We start from the raw sequence: 18,735 nt of genomic DNA, 5'->3' as shown, positions 1-18,735 counted from the left end.
GGCAGCAGTAACTGCTAACGGAATAATTCGTCTTAATTTCTGCCTAAACGCACTGTTCTCCACCTTTCCCGCACCACTGAAAGAGGAACGAGTATTTCGTCCAAATATGTGCCTGAATGAAATGTTAGCCTCTTTTCCTAGCCTGACTTTCATGTAGATACTCGGCTCTTTTAGCAGTTCGTAACAGCCTGGGTTATTTCTTAATATGCTCAACTTTCCTCTCGAAGACAGCTAAGAAGAAAATATCTGGTGTGTAGCTATGTTGGTCTGGTATTTATTGTTTTAATGTCTTTAGAGACAGTTAGTTATCAAGCCAATAGTTAGCTGCCGGGTGAGTTATTGACAGTTAAGTCTCTGCTGCTAAATGTTTACGTTCCCATAGCTGTGAATGTCAATGTTATATAGAGAGCTATGTAAAATGTAAAGTATATATTTTGCCTTTCATACTGATTCTAATGTGTGGAGAAAGACAAAGTTGGAACGAATGGTTATATATAATAAACTAGCTGCACTCTTGAAAAGATGGTGAATCCAAGAGTCTTTAGGAAAATGAATGATTCTGTATAACGCTATATATATGTGCTATATATATAGTAGCATTCTTGCCTAAAAAAAGTGATTTCTTACTACAGATTGCAGGTTTTAGGTGTGTTTTCAGACCAAATGAAAGTACATCAATGAGGTACAGAGGGAGCTGCATACTACCAAGGAGCTATGGCACCTGCTTCTATCTTCTCCAAGTCCCTGTCAGGGCTGGCAGAGTCCGGTATAATGTCTCCATCAACAGAACCTACTGTTCCTCAAAGGAAAGTCCCCAAAATAATGTTGTGTCCACTCAGGAGAAGTCTTTGGCAACCTTGAAGAACGTGGCAGAGCTTGGGAAACAGTGGGGCCGGAATTCTGTGAGAACCATGACCACCACTGTCAATTATTGGTGGGAAAGGTATGAGGAATTTGTGGGCCTCAATGAAGTTAGAGAGGCTCAGAGCAAAGTTACAGAGGTAAGTAATATACTATATGTCCAAAAGTTTGAAGGCACCTGCTAATCCAACATTTCTTCTGAAATCAGAGGTATTAATTAGGAGTTTGTTCCTGCTTTGCTGCAGTAGCAGCCTCTATTCTTCTATTCTCTGACGCTACATGTGAGGATTTGATAGCATTCAGACACAAGTGTGTTAGTGAGGGTCGGTGTTGATGATGGATGATTACCTCTGGAGCACTAGAACACATACCAGAGTGTTCTGTTGCTCCACAGCCCAGTGATGGGGGGGGGGCTTTATATCCCTCTAGCCATAGCTTGGCATTGGGCATGATGACCATAGGCTTGTGTGCAGCTGCTCTAGAGCATCCCATTCTATTAACAGTGCTTTTCTGTGGAGATTTTGTATATAAGCTATATGTGTGCAATTTAACAGTTTTCATCAATAGGTGCACCTTATAGTAGTGTAAAGTAATGCCTGGATACTTTTGGATATATATTGTGTCATTTCATGTTTCATAATCATGGTCCATGTCCTGACAGTGTATGTCTTGTTTTTCATAAGGCAGAGAAGGCGTTCATGATAGCCAGGGGAATGGTCCGTGAGGCCCATTCCAGTTTGGAGGCTCTTCAAATAAGACTGAAGGAAGTTAGAGATCGCCTGGACCGGGTATCACGAGAGGAGGCACATTATCTAGAGTTAGCTACGCTGGAACACAAGTTACTGCAGGTGAGGAAGCCTAGGTGATTACAGAGGAGCTCAAACATACAGTGTGTTATTCATTGCCCATCTTAATCTTCTTGACTCAGCTGCAAAAATACAAGAAATCAGCAGTGGTGCTGAGATAATATTGCAAACTCATAGTGTTAGCTTTGTTCACACAGCCGAGCAAATTGGATTTATATCTTAATATCTTACCCGTATTCTGCTTAGTTTTTTTTCTTCTATTTTTGTGTTCCCTTTGGTTCACCAACAAAATCTGTGGGGATTATGTGTCAAAAACAGTTATTTTCTTTTAAAGTCTGCTATGTGTAAATAGGCTCTGTTCTAATTGGCTGCCTTGTATTTGACCTCATTCAAGAAGCACACCAGGCTGAAACATTACATATAATTTCTGTGACAATGGGAAGGGTTAAACCTTTGTAGGCCGAATATTAAGTGATTTAAGTGACCATTATTAGTCCCACAACGGGGAAATTTTTACCTCAGCATTTAACCCATTTGTGCACCACATACATACTAGTGAGCACACACACACACTAGGGGGCAGTGAGCACGCTTGCCCGGAGTGGTGGGCAGCCCTATCCAGAGAGGGTCAGGTTTCTTGCTCAAGGACACCTCAGTCATGTACTGTCGGTTCTGGGGCTCGAACCGGCGACCTTCTGGTCACAGGGCCAGGTTCCTAACCTCCAGCCCATGACTGCCCCGTGTGTGTGTGTGTGTGTGTGTGTGTGTGTGTGTGTGTGTGTGTGAGTAAGTAAAAGTAATGTGTGTATGTAGGTGTGTATGTAGGTGTGTACACGTACGTACGTACACGTATGTAAATTAATTTTTTTGTGACATGACAAGAACAATACATTTAAAATAAGCATTTTTGCAGCTTAATCAGCTTAATTGCTTATATGAAGTGTAACTGACGAGTGAAACTTTAGCAATGTTTCTATACAACATTATTTAGAATAAAAGATGGAAAATGTGTTTTTTATGATACAGGCTGTTTAATTCAGATTTTAGATGGCGTGTCCACATTGTGTAGGTTGATGTTGAAACAGTGTAAACGTGTACACTGACTACAACGAAGCAAAAGTTGCACATTCTGTTGTCAAGAAGCGCCAAATGACCAAAAATACGTATAAAATCTCATTTGAGTGGTGAATCTGAAACACACACGAATGTGGATTCAATCCAGTTAAGAAATTTGGGTTTTTATGCCCAAAAATCTAGTTTGAGCTGTTTGTCTGAACAAAGCTTACGGCCTTTGGAATCAACTGAACCTTATGATTCTATCCAGGGCTCTTTCTGAATGTTTGGGGGCCTTAATTGACATTCCACTTCAAAAACAGTTCTTACTATATTTATTTTAAGCAACTAAACTCTCTACAGAAATAAAACAAATAAGTGGTGAATAAATAAATGCAAGATATCTTTCTGCTAGTATCATGATCAAGACGATAATAATGCAATAATAATGTAAGGCTGCAAAGGTGCCCTGAGCAACTGCTTATATCAGGAATCAGTGATGGCTCTATCAGCTTAGTAATGAGATACAAATACTAATACATTTAAACTCATGTCCACTCATTGACTTTTCTGTGTCAACAGGAGGAAAGGCGTCTCAAAACAGCCTATGAAAATGCAGAGGATGGAGAGCGGGAGAAATTCGCCCTCTTCTCCGCCGGTGTGCGCGAGAGCCATGAGAAGGAGAGGTCTCGTGCTGAACGTACCAAGAACTGGTCCATCATTGGTTCTGTGCTAGGAGCCATCATTGGGGTAATGGGGTCCACTTATTTAAACAGAGTACGCCTTCAAGAACTGAAAGGCCTGCTCCTCGAGGCTCAGAAGGGACCTGCAAGCCTACAAGAAGCTATCAAAATTCAGGCCAGTTTGCACAAGAACCAGCAAGAAGAACTCCGGGGGCTCATAGATACACTCAGAGCAGCTGTAAAAAATGGACCTGATGAACTGCAAACTGTCAAGAGAGTGTCTGTCCCAGTGCCACTGCCAGTACCTACTGCTGTCCCACCGTCCACGCCCAGTGCCTCAGAAGAAGCTGTCAAAGAGATCCTGCTCCGCAGCGAGAAAGCTCAGGCTCTCATGGAAGACCTCCGTCCACAGCTGGAGCAGCTGGAGCGGAGCATGGGGAAGGTGGCGACGGAGATTCAGGCTGTGAAGAAATCTGTCCTGACTCGGCCCGCGGAGAAGCCGGTCATTCAGACAAAGGATACTCAGCTCTTAGTATGTGACACAGAGAGTATCATCCAAGGTCTGGATCAGACAGAGAAAAGACTTGAGGAACAGATTAATAAGACGACTCTCTACAGTACAGTTCTGACTTACACTGCATTTGCTTTAACTATGCCAGTGCTGTATATCATCTTTAAAGGTACATAATGACATAGTATAGGCAAGTAATGTGCACTTAAGGGGCCATCTTTTCAACAGAAACAACCTCAGATTTTATTATGGATACCACAATGGTATGTGGATGGTATCATGCACTGATAGATAAATGTAAACTGATTAAAATATTCAACATGAGCTGTTGCGTGCTGTATCTGTTGGATTCTCTCTGTAAGATGGGATATGAAAGTTATAGTGCTTGTTTTTAAAACTCTAAATGGCTTTAGAGCACCTGCATACCTCAGAATGTCTGTCTGTCTTCCTCCAGCACACGATGATTGATCTGCAGACGCTGGCCTTCAAACTCAAAATCTTTTTAATTACATTTCAGTTTTTGCATTTATTTGTTTGACTGATTTTATGATCTTCAATTAATACTCATCTTCCTATATTCACCCTTATATTGCATCTGCTTATGAAGTTTGATGCAGTAACAGCCTCTACTCTTCTGGGAAGGCTTTATGCTAAATGTTGGATTTGATTGAGCATTAGTGAGGTCAGGTACTGATGTTGATGATCAACTCTGAATCACTCCAGCTTATCCCAGAGGTATTGGATGGTGCTCCATCACTCCAGAGAACACAGCTCCACTGTTTCACAGCCCAATGCTGTGACTCTATATGTCACATGTATATTATTCATATATTCAATTATTCTGTTTGTTTTGCCCCACTTTACCCCATCAAAATGAATTAAGTATTCATTGATTTCATTCTTACACAAATTATTTCGATTGATGTGTGTAGGTTGCTGCTTAGGCCCCCTGACAGTTGAGAAACTACCCTGTTTTTTCAGAATTCCTTTTATATTGAATAAGACCGCGTGTTTTCGCTTCCTTTCGCGTTCTGAACTGGCTAACAGCGCCCCCTTTGCAGAATTACAGCGAGGGGGGCGTGGCACGCCAGCCAACGGACCAATAAAACTTGCAGAGACTGGCCAATAATACATATTCATGAACTTTCCCGCGCTTTGCAGTCACGTGGGAAATTTCGCGCGAAAACTTTGTCTTGCCGGGAAAAGAAGAAACACAGCGAACAGAACAGACGTGTATACAAACGCAGCACCATGGCGGTGAGTGGAAAGTTGTTATTATATAATCTATATATCTATATCTATATCTACACGCGCGCTTAGTGTTGTAGAAAAGAAGTTGAGCGATATTATTTTTTGTTTGAGCTAGTTTACAGTAAAACAGATTAAGTTAACATTAACGAAGCGATCTAGGAGTTATCTAATGTTTAATGCTCAAGGATGTGTTCATGCCTCAGTCTAATATACTGTATTTACCGAGGACATGATTTAAATACTGCAGCACTAAGGTAGATAAAGTCATGCTTCTTTTTTTTTTTTACCGAGGGCTTAAGTTTTAAAGGAATGGTTAACCGAACAATCAAGCTCGCGGTTTTCCTCTTAACCCCAAAGAAACCATCCGATCAAGACATTTGGAGTCCAATGTTGACCTCTTTAGTTTTACGCTGGAGAAACGCTGCTAGTTAAACTATTCGAAATGCCACCTAAACTATTTCAGTGATGTAACATTTAGCTTCGGTTTAAGTTAGACTTTTTCCGAGTTTTTAGTGAAAATAAACGAGCAATGAAGAGCTTGCACTGCAGTCAGAGCCGTTGAACTATATTGGTTTAGATCCTGTTTGCACAAATTTTGAAAAGTTAGACTGCAGGAAGGAGCACGTTGGGCAGAAGCGAAGTCTCGGGCTGTATCTCAAATGGCTCCCCGCTCCCTCTGTAGTGCACTAGCTATATAGCTAGATCTTAAAGTAACGGCTCCAGCAGCCAAGCAGTGCGCAGTGTGTCTAGACAAAGAGCCGTTTTAAGGTTCAGCCACATGTAGAAACGGCCCTATTGGACATATCGCGCGTTGTTTGGGTAGACGATAGGAGATGCGGTTTAGTTGCTGACATGGTGCACTATGTAGGGAGGAGGAGCCATTTGAGATTCAGCCTTTTGTGGGAGCTGGCGGAGTCGTGCTTGTTAGTCGTGTAGCTAACAGGCTAACCGACGCTGTTGGCTAAATGGCTTCGACGCTGAAGCGCAAACTGTCTGAAAGTGTGGATGAAATGCGGCGGTTAAAACTTCAGTCAGTACAGAGCTGTTGGTTAATATGCTGCAGCTGCTAACCAGCGAGTTGGCCCCTTGACCTTTCTGGTCAGTTTTGCAGGTTAAAGGGGAGTTCCACCGATTTTTCAAAATTTCAGCACAAGTAGCTAACCTAGCTAAATGATCGGTTCTAGAGAAGCGGGCCGAGTCACAGTTGTCTACTGTGGGTGATGATGAGAACCAGACCTCTTAACTTGCTTTACAGAAAGCCATTACATTGCTAAATGTCCGTTAAAGATTTGTCCTAAAATGTATATTATCACCTTTTTAACGCATTCGTGGCTGATGGCACACAGGACACCACTGTAAAGAAATTGGGAGTCATTTTCCTACAGTGACCCTTTTCACCCCAGAATCAGTGTGTGGAAAAATCACTGGACTGCCCCTTTAAAGATCCCTATTGACATGTCAAATGTTTGGCTAGATTCCGAATAATGAGAGATTTAGCCCATCTTTCAAAGCCAAATGTAAGATACTTGACATCAATACAGCTGAATTACAAGCCTTTTTCACCTTTTTTAAAAATAAAAAACCTGGTTAGCCATAGTCTCATCAGCAAGATGCTGGTTCTTACTCAGGAATTCCATTATATTTGGTTAAAAGTGATGTCTGTCAGGCAGCTGTTTAGATTTGGTCCCCAACTCGAACTGAAATTTGATGTATGTGTTGCCCGATGCAGGAGCGACGTGTTTGGGCGGCTCTAGGATACTTTTACAATGTCTGCACTGGATTTGTTTCTGGATTTGTAGCCCTGCTGAAGCCTACAGGCAGATGCTGTCAGTTCGTCTTTTAACCGTTCCCATATTTGCCTCAGCAGTTGGCTTTATAAAGCTGGACTGTATGACGATACTACTGTGATTAATAATCTCAATATGCTTTTCTGAGTATTTCATGAATGTTGGTACTTAAAGAACGCTTTGTTACAAGGTGAGCATAATTAGTCCTGTTTCATCGGAATTAGTGCCGTTTATTAAACACGTCATGTTTTTGTTGTAGGTTGATTATTATAGTAGTTTTATATGTTGCAGTAGGTCTGTTCCAGCGTGCTTTAGTGTCAGACAAAAAGAAATCTTGAAGTTTTTTATATATATAGATATATATCCAGAAACATCAAATATTGGCATTGGCCTGCAATTCCCATATTGGTGCATCCCTAGTTCTTCAGCTCAGAGCAGGACCTGCAGAAGTTTGCGCACTCTAAATATCTGGAATATCCCTAAATAGTCTAATAAAAGCTTGTATTTGTGAGTTTAGACATGTTTCTTTCCTCAGTGTAAATGTTTCTTATTGTGCGGTGAAACTTCAGTATGTCACTGTTATTGAGGCATGAGAACACTAATAGGAAAGTTTCCTTAGTTTGCTCTACCGTCCGGTTTTTGTTTTTAGAAGACCCCACAGATGAGTGTCTTATTGAGGTAAATACATTAAAGCCGAGCAAATAATTAAGTGCAGTTGATTTTCCCGCAGAAGCCCTCATTGGGAATAGGAGGGAGAAGAATGGCTTTTAAACTTGCATGTATGAGTCTTGTCCCTCCTTTGTGGAGGATACAGCTGTGCTAACTGCTTTTTATTCTCTTGATTGTTTCTCTAGCAGTTTGCTGTTGGTGTCTTGTGTGATTTTATCGTTTATAGCCATTAATGAGCATCATGGGTCTTGTCTTTTGTCCTTAGGATTCATCAGAGTCTTTCCACATTGCCACCAGCCCCAGCCGCAGCTCTCGGCGGGGTGACCTGACCTCCAGCCCGGGGAGAGACCTCCCTCCTTTCGAGGATGAGTCTGAGGGCCTGCTGGGAGAAAACATGCCCGATGAGGAAGAGGAGGGAGATGGAGAAGAGCTCATTGGAGACGGGATGGAGACGTAATGAAAGCCTTCTTCCTTCGTATTGTTTTCTTCCGTGTCGCTTCTTACAATTAGTTCAGCAGAACCGTGCATCAGCAAATCTTGTCTTTTGTTCTCAGGGACTATCGTGCCATCCCAGAGCTGGATCGGTATGAAGAGGAGGGTCTGGATGATGAGGAGGACCTGAGTGAGCTCTCTCCAGGAGCCCGTGCCGCTGCTGAGGAGGCCATGAGGCGAAGAGACCGAGAGCAAGGCATGGGCCGCATGGGGAGAGGCCTGCTGTACGGTGAGTCCAGTTACAGAATTAGAGAAACGGTCTAGAACATGCGGTGTAAATGTTTATCATGTAAATGTTCATTAACGTGCTTTGAATACCAAACTCGCTCCAAAACCCTCAACTCAACCTACAGAATCTTTGTTAAAGTGTTCGTTGTTTGTTTTGTCTGTTTTCTTCATACAGACAGCGAGGATGAGGATGACGAGCGGCCATCAAAGAGGCGTCGGCGTCTGGCCGAGCGTGCAGCTGAAGGAGCTGGCGCTGAAGGTGAGGATGAGGAAATGATTGAGAGCATTGAGAACTTGGAGGATATGAAGGGGCACACGGTGCGAGAATGGGTGTCCATGGCGGCCCCACGCCTGGAGATCTACCATCGCTTCAAGAACTTCCTCCGCACACATGTGGATGAGCACGGACACAATGTCTTCAAAGAGAGGATCAGCGACATGTGTAAAGGTAAAAATGGTTTAGTTTTCAGTTTTTGTTTAATGCAGGTGCTTGACCAATAATATTTAACCATGTGACTGGCATATAATTTCATCTCATTTAGAAGACCTTATTGGACTTATTTGCATTTTTAATCCCTTCAGATGGTTTCCTGATATGTTTAATCTACTGTAAGAAACTGTCAAACAATAAGGTATGAAGCTTCTTGTTCAAAGCTTCCCGTTCCACCTTAAATGGTGCAGCTGCACATTATGGCATCTCGGGCGCAATTTGAGGTGGAACAGGGAAAATTCAAAAAAGAAGCTGGTGAATTAGAAGCTGACTTCCTCATAAAAAGTCTGATGTTGAGACATTTTAGAAGCAGCTCTTCTACTTTTGCGAAAAAGTTTCCTGCCGGAGATGCTAGAAAAGCGGCTATAGCTGAGCTAAAGCTTGAAGCAGAGTAAATTAAAAATAAATATTATTATTTTTAGCCTGTACTAGTAGCATTAGCGCACATTGAGACATATTTGCAGCCACAATGGTAAAATAGACAAAATATTGTGGCTCCCTAAGTGGCTTGATTTTGTTGAAAGGACAACTTGGGCCATCTTAACATTTTGCCTACCCTGATTTATAGGGATGAGTTTGTGAGCATCTGTGTCCGTTTGAATCTTTTTGAAACACATACTTGTCTTCAAATCAGTAGTCTCATGTCACAAGATTCAATTTAATATGGTAAATATTTAAAACTTTTTTTTAGTTTTTTTTTGCCATTTTTAAAATTAAAAAATTTTTTTTTTATCTGATTTTATAAAATTCTTGTGTTTGTGCTCAGGCACACTTAAGACTGCACAATATGTAGCTGTATTGACACTGTAGTATTAGTCTTTGCAACACTGGTAATGCAGAAGAATATCTGAGCCCTTAAACAAAAAGATTTATTTTTGGCCAGTCAATAATTGTGAGTAGTGTGAAGTGAAAATAATGCTTTGTAATTTAGTATTTTTGGTAGTAATAATAAATTAAAACCTTTGCAGAAAATAAGGAAAGCTTGCTGGTAAACTATGAGGAGCTGGCCTCCAGAGAGCATGTGCTGGCTTACTTCCTCCCTGAGGCTCCTGCTGAGATGTTGAAGATCTTTGATGAAGCAGCGAAGGAGGTGGTGTTGGCCATGTACCCCAAATACGACCGCATCGCTCATGAGATCCATGTCCGTATTGGTAACCTGCCGCTAGTAGAGGAGCTGCGCTCACTCAGGTACACAGCCAGACCAGCTGTCACTACATATCTTAACTACCTCAGTCTTAAAGGATTTTGGTTAGTCAGTTCACTATACGACTTTGTGGGGGAAAGGGTGTAGTCTGAAGTTCAGCTCATTAGTGTTTTTAAAGAATTAATATCATGAAGTGTGTTCCTGATCTACTTTATTCACCTGGTTTAAACCTGTTACCATGTTATTTGACTTTTGCCTTGTTTCTCCTCTCTGTAGGCAGCTGCATCTGAACCAGCTGATCCGCACTAGTGGTGTGGTAACCAGCTGCACGGGGGTGCTCCCACAGCTGGGAATGGTCAAGTACAACTGTAACAAGTGTAACTTCATCCTGGGCCCCTTCTTCCAGTCACAGAATCAGGAAGTGAAACCAGGCTCCTGTCCAGAGTGTCAGTCGCTTGGACCTTTTGAAATCAACATGGAACAGGTGTGTGGCTAGTAAGGTTTTAACTGTTTAACTTCCTACAGCCCACCTCAGTTAATGTCACAAGATGACCAAAGTGCTGTAACATATTAAAAAAAAATAATAATAAAAATAAGCCATACAAGAAATGATCAGTTGAATGAAAGATTAAATTAAACACAAGTTCCATTTGGCAGTATTTATTTGTATTTGAGGTGACCTGCTAGTGCTACTACTCTATGGCTTTGTTCACACAGCAGTTAAAAGTGGCCCAAATCCAATCGTTTCCTCATATGTGACACAGATGTGTTCTGTGTGTCGGTGTGAACAGCAAAACGCACTGAATCTGACATTTTCAGTTCCTGTTTGAGATGTTTTCATATGTGGGACTGAGATCTGATCCGATATGTGGCAATGCGACTCAGAGTTCATGCAACTTTTACGTCAATCCAACTCTACATTTCACGCTGCTGAGAGCTCAAACATTTAGGCTGATGTTTTGAAGAGAGATCAGAGATTTTGAAATTGGCTGTAGGAGAACGAGGCTGCAGCATCAAAGAACAGGTAAGTCTAAAAGTAAAGTTTAGAATCCAAGGACACGGACCAAAGAAGTGACCTTGCCCTTTTTACGGTGAAGCTTCATGATGGCTCCTGTGACACTGAAGATGAAACTGGTTGTTTACCTCTGGATAGGCGCGACACGTGAAGCATTGTTCTTTTGCACATGTGGGTCAGTTCAGGAGCTGATCTGTTCAGACTAATGTTGCAAACGGATCACATTTTAAAAAAATATTGTGCACAGCCACAGGTTTGGGCCACTTTCACCTGCTGTGTAAATATACCCTCAGTGCTGTTGCCATGGTAGGTAATGACTCCAACAGGATGGAGAACCATTATATTAATATTAATGCTATTTGGGAGGTCAGTTTGCTTTCCGAATGAGCTCTTGCTGACCTTGTCTTCATTTTATGTTTGGTAGTATTCAGCTTTTCTGTTGAGCTTGACATTAACTAACCATTCGTCTCACAGACGGTATATCAGAACTATCAGCGCATCACCATCCAGGAGAGCCCTGGTAAAGTAGCAGCTGGCCGTCTGCCGAGGTCTAAAGATGCCATCCTGTTGGCTGACTTGGTGGACAGCTGCAAGCCTGGAGATGAAATTGTAAGTCCATCGGTCAGCCCACTTGTTTACCCACTTTACTTTAATGCTGACACTTGAATTGGTGAGAGAGCTGGTGGGAGAGGACATATTAATTAGCATTTGCATGACGCTGCCTGGCTTTGACGTGCAGTACTTCAGTACTGGTTATTTGGATAATACAACCCTATTTCCAAAAAAAAGTTGAGATGCTGTGGAAAATGAAAGTAAAACCAGAATAATCAAATGTTGAAACTGAGATTTGTTTTTTGAAAAATATATGCCCATTTTAAATGTAGTTCTTTTCTTTAAGCTCCAGGTCTAGCTCAAGACTAGCACATCCACTTTTCCTCTTTTTGGGAATTGGGTTGGAGTTTTAAATGTAGTGTTCCAGACTGCTAGTTTAATTTATTAGTTAAATAATGCACTATAATGTTGTTATGGTGCCGAACACTGGTCTACTGGACACATTTTGGTGCACAGTTTTCAATTCAAGGCTTTTCTTTGATAAATAGGGAATGGAACAGAACAGCACCCGCTTATGTAATAAACGTTTTACTTTAATTTGTCTTTCCTTATCAGGAGCTCACTGGCATCTACCACAACAACTACGATGGTTCTCTGAACATGGCCAATGGCTTCCCTGTGTTTGCCACTGTGATCCTGGCCAATCACATTGCACGGAAGGACGAGCGTGTGGCCGTGGCTGAGCTCACTGACGAGGACGTGAAGGCCATCGTAGCTCTTTCCAAGGATGAGCGCATCGGCGAGAGGGTAAGCTTGGACCACGTGTGATATTCTGAATAGCCTCATCTGTCTACCTCATAGCCTCACTGTACACAGTAGTGAACACATCCATGAGGTTTTTACTGATTCTGGTCTCAACTGGGTCCTTGTGTTTGTACAGATATTTGCCAGCATTGGGCCTTCCATCTATGGCCATGAAGATATTAAGAGAGCACTGGCTCTTGCACTGTTTGGTGGTGAGCCAAAGAATCCAGGTGGGTGGATTTAAGAGTTCATTGTTTATGTAAATGTGGTAAATTTATAGGTTTTGAAGTTTTGTTGCTCTTTAGTGATCACAGACTGTAGGAGGGCTCAGTAGTGGTTTCATACATTATCCATCACTCTTCTGTCTTGGTCAAGCCAGTGAAACCACCCAAAATAATGAAGTATCAACTGAGAAATTTGAGCCCAGTAATCAGTTTATGTAAACGAACACTTGAATGCCTCTTACTTTGTCTGTAGGAGGGAAGCACAAAGTGCGTGGCGACATCAACGTGCTCATGTGTGGAGATCCAGGTACAGCCAAGTCTCAGTTCCTGAAGTATGTGGAGAAGGTGGCGAGCCGGGCCGTGTTTACCACAGGACAGGGCGCCTCAGCTGTGGGTCTGACGGCTTACGTGCAGAGGCACCCAGTTACCCGAGAGTGGACGCTGGAGGCTGGTGCTCTGGTGCTGGCTGACAGAGGGGTCTGTCTCATTGACGAGTTTGACAAGGTGAGAGCGGGATTCCTTTTAATCTCTCCCCATGCTGAGCATTAGCATATTAGCTCTCATCTGTGTTTATACACTTTCAGATAAAAGGTACTAAAATGTTCTTGATCTGTTTATACATCTGTAGATATCCACATCCATATTACCCATTCAGACCCGTAGGCTGTAAAAAGTAGAATTCGGTGTGAAACTGCTTGAGGGTGTGTTTACATTTAAACAAAAATGAACCTATATAGTAACAATTTTTCTGTAGACAATGTAGCCACACAGTAACAAATCACCTTGGGTATTAAAACAAACCCAAAGTGTTGGCTGTGCTAGTTACTTTTAAAATCCTACGGCTAAATTTGTGGTGCTCTGAACCACTACTTCTTAGAAATGAGCATCTTGAGTCCACTTATTTTTGTATGTCAAGCCACCGTAACAAGCAAAGGGGGCTTCTTTCCTTGATTTTGAATGTTGGTCACAAATGTATAATACTTACAATACTGACTTGATATGCAGCTGTATTGAAGTTGCAGATATTTAATGTGGCTGATGGTCTTCATCTGGTTTTCCTCTTTAAAATGGTTACGGAGACATAAGCCCACGTTGATCTTTTTGTGATTTTTAAATGCCCATCGGTTCACTGGCCTCTTTCTCTTTTGCCCAGATGAATGACCAGGACCGCACTAGTATCCATGAAGCTATGGAACAGCAGAGCATCTCTATCTCCAAAGCAGGCATCGTCACTTCGCTGCAGGCCCGCTGCACAGTCATCGCTGCTGCCAACCCAATCGGTGCGCACTGGGATTAATCGCAGGGCAGGAGGGTTGTGGCATTAATTCAGCCGAGTGTAGTTTTTCAATTTATAAATTCTGTACAGCGTTTAAAAGATTAAGTTTTATCTGGCCTTACTGCAACCTTTTATTTTCTCATTATAGCCAGCACATCACCGGTCTCTAGCTTTTTTCTGTGTCTATAAAGTTGAAGGCTCCTTTTAGTCCAGAAAGAAACTCCAGCCTATCGCCAGCACACTTTTCAGCGTATAATTCAACTAAAATGTCAATGTTTTGTCTAAAATTAGAAAGTTCAGAAGTCTTCTGGTGATGTCAGCGCTGTATTAGACTTGAGCACTGACTTTTTTTTTTTTTTTCTTTTTTTTTTTTGCTTCTTTTAAGGTGGGCGCTATGACCCGTCCCTCACGTTCTCTGAAAACGTGGACCTGACTGAACCCATCGTGTCTCGTTTTGACGTATTATGCGTTGTCAGAGACACTGTGGATCCTGTGCAGGTACAACAGGCAGCATAACTCTGCATTCTTTTTGTGGTTCCTTTTAAGTAAGTTCCAAAATTGACTCTAATTCTTCTGTTAAGGACGAGATGCTGGCCCGCTTTGTGGTCGGCAGCCACATCAAGCATCATCCCAGCAACAAAGAAGGCGGCGTGGCCGGGCTGGAGGAAGTGGTGCTACCGAATTCGTCTGACGTGCCGCCCATCCCTCAGGAGCTGCTCAGGAAGTACATCATCTACGCCAAAGAGCGTGTGCGGCCTAAACTCAATCAGATGGACCAGGACAAGGTGGCCCGCATTTACAGCGACCTCCGTAAGGAGTCCATGGTGAGAGCAGTGACCTCAGTAGTCGTGGATAGATAATGAGACTGTGTTAAAAGGTGATGTGAAAAAGTTTGTTCTGCTGTACAATTTAAATGTGAGTGTAATTATGTTTAAGAACAGATTAAAGCCAACTAGACTTCGACATGACTACACAGTAAAACTCAATGCAGTGTCTCCTACTTACAAGCACGAAAGTAGTTTGAAACGTTTGGAATCTGCATGTTTGGCAGAGTTATAATTCAGTGAAAGAGTAACAAAGTACTGTTTGTTATTATTGAGACCTCAAGATTTAAACATTGGAATCTGGAGGTGAAGGCTTCTTTAATATCTCTAGAATTTTATGGATGTGTATATTATACTGTGAAGTGCATCAGCATTTCCATTGTTTTACATTTCTCTAATTGCTTAAAGGGCCTGTATAATGGAATACCAGATTTGTAGATTTAAGTAAATGTCCATACAGCTCATATATAGTAGGGGTGTCCAGTCTTGTCTGCAAAGGGCTGGTAGGGCTGCAGGTTTTTGTTTCAAGTCAACCAGCAGCGGATTTTCTCCATCCCTTTCCTCACTGCAGGATACAGATAAGATGCGAGTCCTTTTAATGGTTTATCTGCTGTGGTCCATGTTCGTTATAGTTTCTTACTCCCTCTAACAGGCTACGGGCAGCATCCCAATCACGGTGCGTCACATAGAGTCGATGATCCGCATGGCAGAGTCTCATGCACGGATGCACCTCCGGGATTACGTACAGGAAGACGACGTTAACATGGCCATCCGAGTGATGCTGGAGAGCTTCATAGACACGCAGAAGTTCAGCGTTATGAAGAGCATGAGGAAGGTGTGTGTTTTTACACATGGGTCTTCCTGTATATTAAAGACTTTAAATCTCCTATACCATACCTGATTGTTTTGGATGTTGGTCCCAAAGCCAGTCATTAAATGTAGGATTTTTGAGCCTGTGCAGCTAATATTTGACCTGGCAACTGTCCCTCAGAGCAATCTGATTGTTCAGTGTCTGCATAGTTAATTGGTCAGGATTTAAGGTCGTTCAGTGGTTTGATGTGAAATGATCTAAAGAGAGTCAGCTGTTTAGTGCTGGTAATGGGAACCTAAAAGAAACTAAACCACTGATATACCACTGTTTGTGTTAACATATTAAAAACTCACAATTGAAGGTTCACTGGTCATTTTCAGTGGTCATAAAATGGCTATATTTGTGCAGTAGAATTCATTAGACCTGTGACTGTCACCAAAATTGATAAACAAAAACAGTTTCTCTACATGGTCATTTCACATCGAAGTACTGACCTTGTTTACATCTGAACAATTGAATTATACAATAATTTCAATTGTTAAAGCTTCAGCAGTGAGGACGTCTTTGGTGCTCCACTGCACAGATTTGTAGACCACAACTCCAGAAGGGGAATGCAGGACAAGTGCTAAAGGCTTTCCTGTCCCTCATCATCCCAGAGCTTATTCAGTTTTGTGGCATTCTTTATTAGTGCCGAGTAGCATAGACTTAATTAAATGTTCATGGAGTCTGTTGCTTTAATTAACTCTGGTCCATAAACACTCATCATGGTGGTGTTCTTTGCCTTTTGTAAGCAAGGTATGTTTGATGGAATAGTGAAACATGAACCTGGTTCATCGCTCTTGCATTAAGATGAATATCAGTTAATGGGCTGTTTCAGTTCCAGCATAATCCAGAGCCAGTCAAAGCAGTTAGAAGATTAAAATTCAGCTTTAGAGGTTATCTTGATCAAAACGATAAGGCCTAGGGTGCATGAGCACATGGCAGAGTGAATGACACTTCTGAGCACTCATACCTGCACAAAACATCAGATTATGTGCCAGGTCTTTAATTCATCAGCTCCAGTTTATTTAATGCATGGTATTAAGATGCGCTTACTGTAGATATGAGGGGATAAATTGAACTAGTACATATCTGTCCTTAAAGCATATTAATGTGAATTCTCCTCAGTACCCAAGTCTCTTATCATCGTACGGCAGTTGTTTCACTTTTACTGATGTCTGTCTTTCCTCCAGACGTTTGCGCGGTACCTGGCCTTCAGGCGAGACAACAACGAGCTACTGCTGTTCATCCTGAAGCAGCTGGTAGCTGAGCAGGTGGCGTATCAGCGCAACAGATACGGCGCACAGCAGGATGTTATCGAGATTCCAGAGAAGGACTTGGTGGATAAGGTAAAGTGTTGGCACAGACTTTAGGTTTTTATCAGTGAAACTTTTCAGGTGGAAAATTATACACTTATAATAGAGGTGAGCAGTATGATTGTATTTATCGTTGTGATGAATTGACACCTAACATCACAGTATAGAGTATATTGTGGATATTGCGCTTGGCATTAAAACAAATTTTTTGTTGAGCAATTTTGTCAGAGAACTTTTGCAGTAAGTAAATTTGGCATGTAAGTTGTTGCCTTGACCTCAACATTTGATTCGCTTAAGGTGGGGTTATGCTAAACTTTTACCCTGATTTAACCACGATTCCCGGTCTGGCTGAGTCTGCTAGTTGGCTCTCATAACAAAATAATAACCAAACGGAAGTAGAAAATCTCGGTCGTGTCAAAGAACATGCAAAAATTTGTGTCTTCTGAATTTAACATAAATAGGCTTGAGAGGCCATATGATACGCAGTCAATTTGGAGGCTGTCTCAGATGTCTTCCCTTTTTATGTTTTCACTGTATATCCAGCTTGCTAACTGCTGGTTTAGCTCGCTTGCCAAGTGCTGCTGCACATGCCATTCAGCCACATCGGTTACCTGCACTTTCACGCTCACAAGCAAATAAATATTTTTAGTCTTTATGGTTCTGGCTTGTGACATCTTTTGCCTCTAAAACCCTCCCACTAATTCCTTTAATCCACGCTATTTTATGTCCAGAGTGCAGTCCATAAAATGAAAAGCTGTGTTCTTGGATTATTTGTTGCCAATATGGCTGTTCAGCCTTAGATATGCTCATTTAAATGATCAGTAGTTGCTTTGTCTTGTTCTATTAACTGTAACTTGTACTACTCTTAGTTTATATTAAAACAATAAAAATATCATACTCTGTGGTGTTTGGCTAGTATAATTAAGTACAATGTAGTAACTTCATCTCTTTCTCTATAGGCCCGACAAATCAACATCCACAACTTATCGGCATTTTATGACAGTGACGTGTTCCGCTCAAACAAGTTCTCCCACGACATGAAGAAGAAGCTCATCATGCAGCAGTTCTAAGCCATGTGCTGTGTTGAGTTGGACTGCGTTCAGATACCTTTTTGAGTATATTCTGGATGTGTACATATTTTCCTGTGCCTCCTGAAACTGTGGAAGTGGATGTGTTCTGATATGGACAGAATTGTTTGATTATTGAGTAACATCATGGCCCTTGAGGTCACTTGGTTGCTTGCTGTAAGAAAGGTGGTATAAATTTCTTTTTGTACTTTACCTGTTGTTGAATGCAGAAATGCTCTGCATGTGTAGTTACTTGTGAAAAGATTTGTACTGTGTTATAAAATAAATAAACTATAATTCTTAGTAAGCAGATGGCATTTTCATTCTGATGGTGATGTACTGCTTGTGAAAAGGACTTTTATTCTGTTCCTGTAAAGTGCAATCATCCCTTTACTGCGCACAGAAGAGAGAGCTGTTTTCCAGCTTATAAACTGCTGTGCTGGCTTGCGCTTATGTTTTATTGTCTGTGCACATGCACGATGAGAAAAGTGGGCTGAGTAAGCTTAATGCTGCGGTGCTCTTTAAGCTACAGGAGCCTAATGTAACTCGGTAATTACCCCAGTCCAGGTGTGATCTCGTAATGAGGATGTCTGGGGATGACCATGAGAGACTTGGAGCATAATGTGATGTGAATGAACTCATTGTAAAATCTAAAATGACCCAAAGCCTTATAAAGATGGAGATCGAGGTGGGGGTGATGCTGCACTCTTCGACATTAGCCCAATCAAGAATGTTGCATTTGCAGCCCGGCAGTTGACGGTTGTCACCAATGCGCTTGTTTAATTGATGAGACCCTGGTGGTCTCTTGTTCTATAGGTCTACACATCACTGA

At 41.8% G+C, this 18,735-nt stretch overlaps 2 protein-coding genes across 2 annotated transcripts; both read left to right on the top strand.

Moving 5' to 3' along the window:
• The first annotated feature begins 117 nt into the window (after window positions 1-117).
• ccdc51 (coiled-coil domain containing 51) lies at window positions 118-4,238 on the top strand. Its single transcript, XM_017725020.2, has 4 exons — window positions 118-249; window positions 633-1,001; window positions 1,545-1,709; window positions 3,303-4,238. The coding sequence occupies exons 2-4, from the start codon at window positions 678-680 to the stop codon at window positions 4,089-4,091; spliced, it is 1,278 nt and encodes a 425-aa protein (XP_017580509.1). The 5' UTR covers window positions 118-249; window positions 633-677; the 3' UTR covers window positions 4,092-4,238.
• Window positions 4,239-5,093: 855 nt separating this feature from the next.
• mcm2 (minichromosome maintenance complex component 2) lies at window positions 5,094-18,188 on the top strand. Its single transcript, XM_017725016.2, has 16 exons — window positions 5,094-5,171; window positions 7,887-8,074; window positions 8,176-8,342; window positions 8,517-8,789; window positions 9,800-10,019; window positions 10,252-10,459; window positions 11,465-11,599; window positions 12,158-12,349; window positions 12,483-12,576; window positions 12,824-13,074; window positions 13,724-13,850; window positions 14,232-14,344; window positions 14,428-14,670; window positions 15,323-15,505; window positions 16,714-16,869; window positions 17,796-18,188. Exons 1-16 carry the CDS (start codon window positions 5,166-5,168, stop codon window positions 17,904-17,906), a joined length of 2,667 nt encoding a protein of 888 aa, XP_017580505.1. The 5' UTR covers window positions 5,094-5,165; the 3' UTR covers window positions 17,907-18,188.
• Window positions 18,189-18,735: the final 547 nt, after the last annotated feature.

Source organism: Pygocentrus nattereri, chromosome 21 (assembly GCF_015220715.1).
Source record: "Pygocentrus nattereri isolate fPygNat1 chromosome 21, fPygNat1.pri, whole genome shotgun sequence".
NCBI classification, from domain to species: Eukaryota; Metazoa; Chordata; class Actinopteri; order Characiformes; family Serrasalmidae; genus Pygocentrus; species Pygocentrus nattereri.
This window is presented reverse-complemented; position numbering and strand designations above follow the sequence as displayed.

What these genes read in the sequence shown, in the direction of transcription:
- ccdc51 (XM_017725020.2), top strand. Translation starts at nt 678, where the DNA reads ATGAGGTACAGAGGGAGCTGCATACTACCAAGGAGCTATGGCACCTGC. An exon ending in CTCAGAGCAAAGTTACAGAG is followed by an intron (nt 1,002 to 1,544) that starts GTAAGTAATATA and finishes GTTTTTCATAAG; the next exon opens with GCAGAGAAGGCGTTCATGAT. An exon ending in TGGAACACAAGTTACTGCAG is followed by an intron (nt 1,710 to 3,302) that starts GTGAGGAAGCCT and finishes CTGTGTCAACAG; the next exon opens with GAGGAAAGGCGTCTCAAAAC.
- mcm2 (XM_017725016.2), top strand. An exon ending in ACACTGTGGATCCTGTGCAG is followed by an intron (nt 14,345 to 14,427) that starts GTACAACAGGCA and finishes TCTTCTGTTAAG; the next exon opens with GACGAGATGCTGGCCCGCTT. An exon ending in ACCTCCGTAAGGAGTCCATG is followed by an intron (nt 14,671 to 15,322) that starts GTGAGAGCAGTG and finishes TCCCTCTAACAG; the next exon opens with GCTACGGGCAGCATCCCAAT.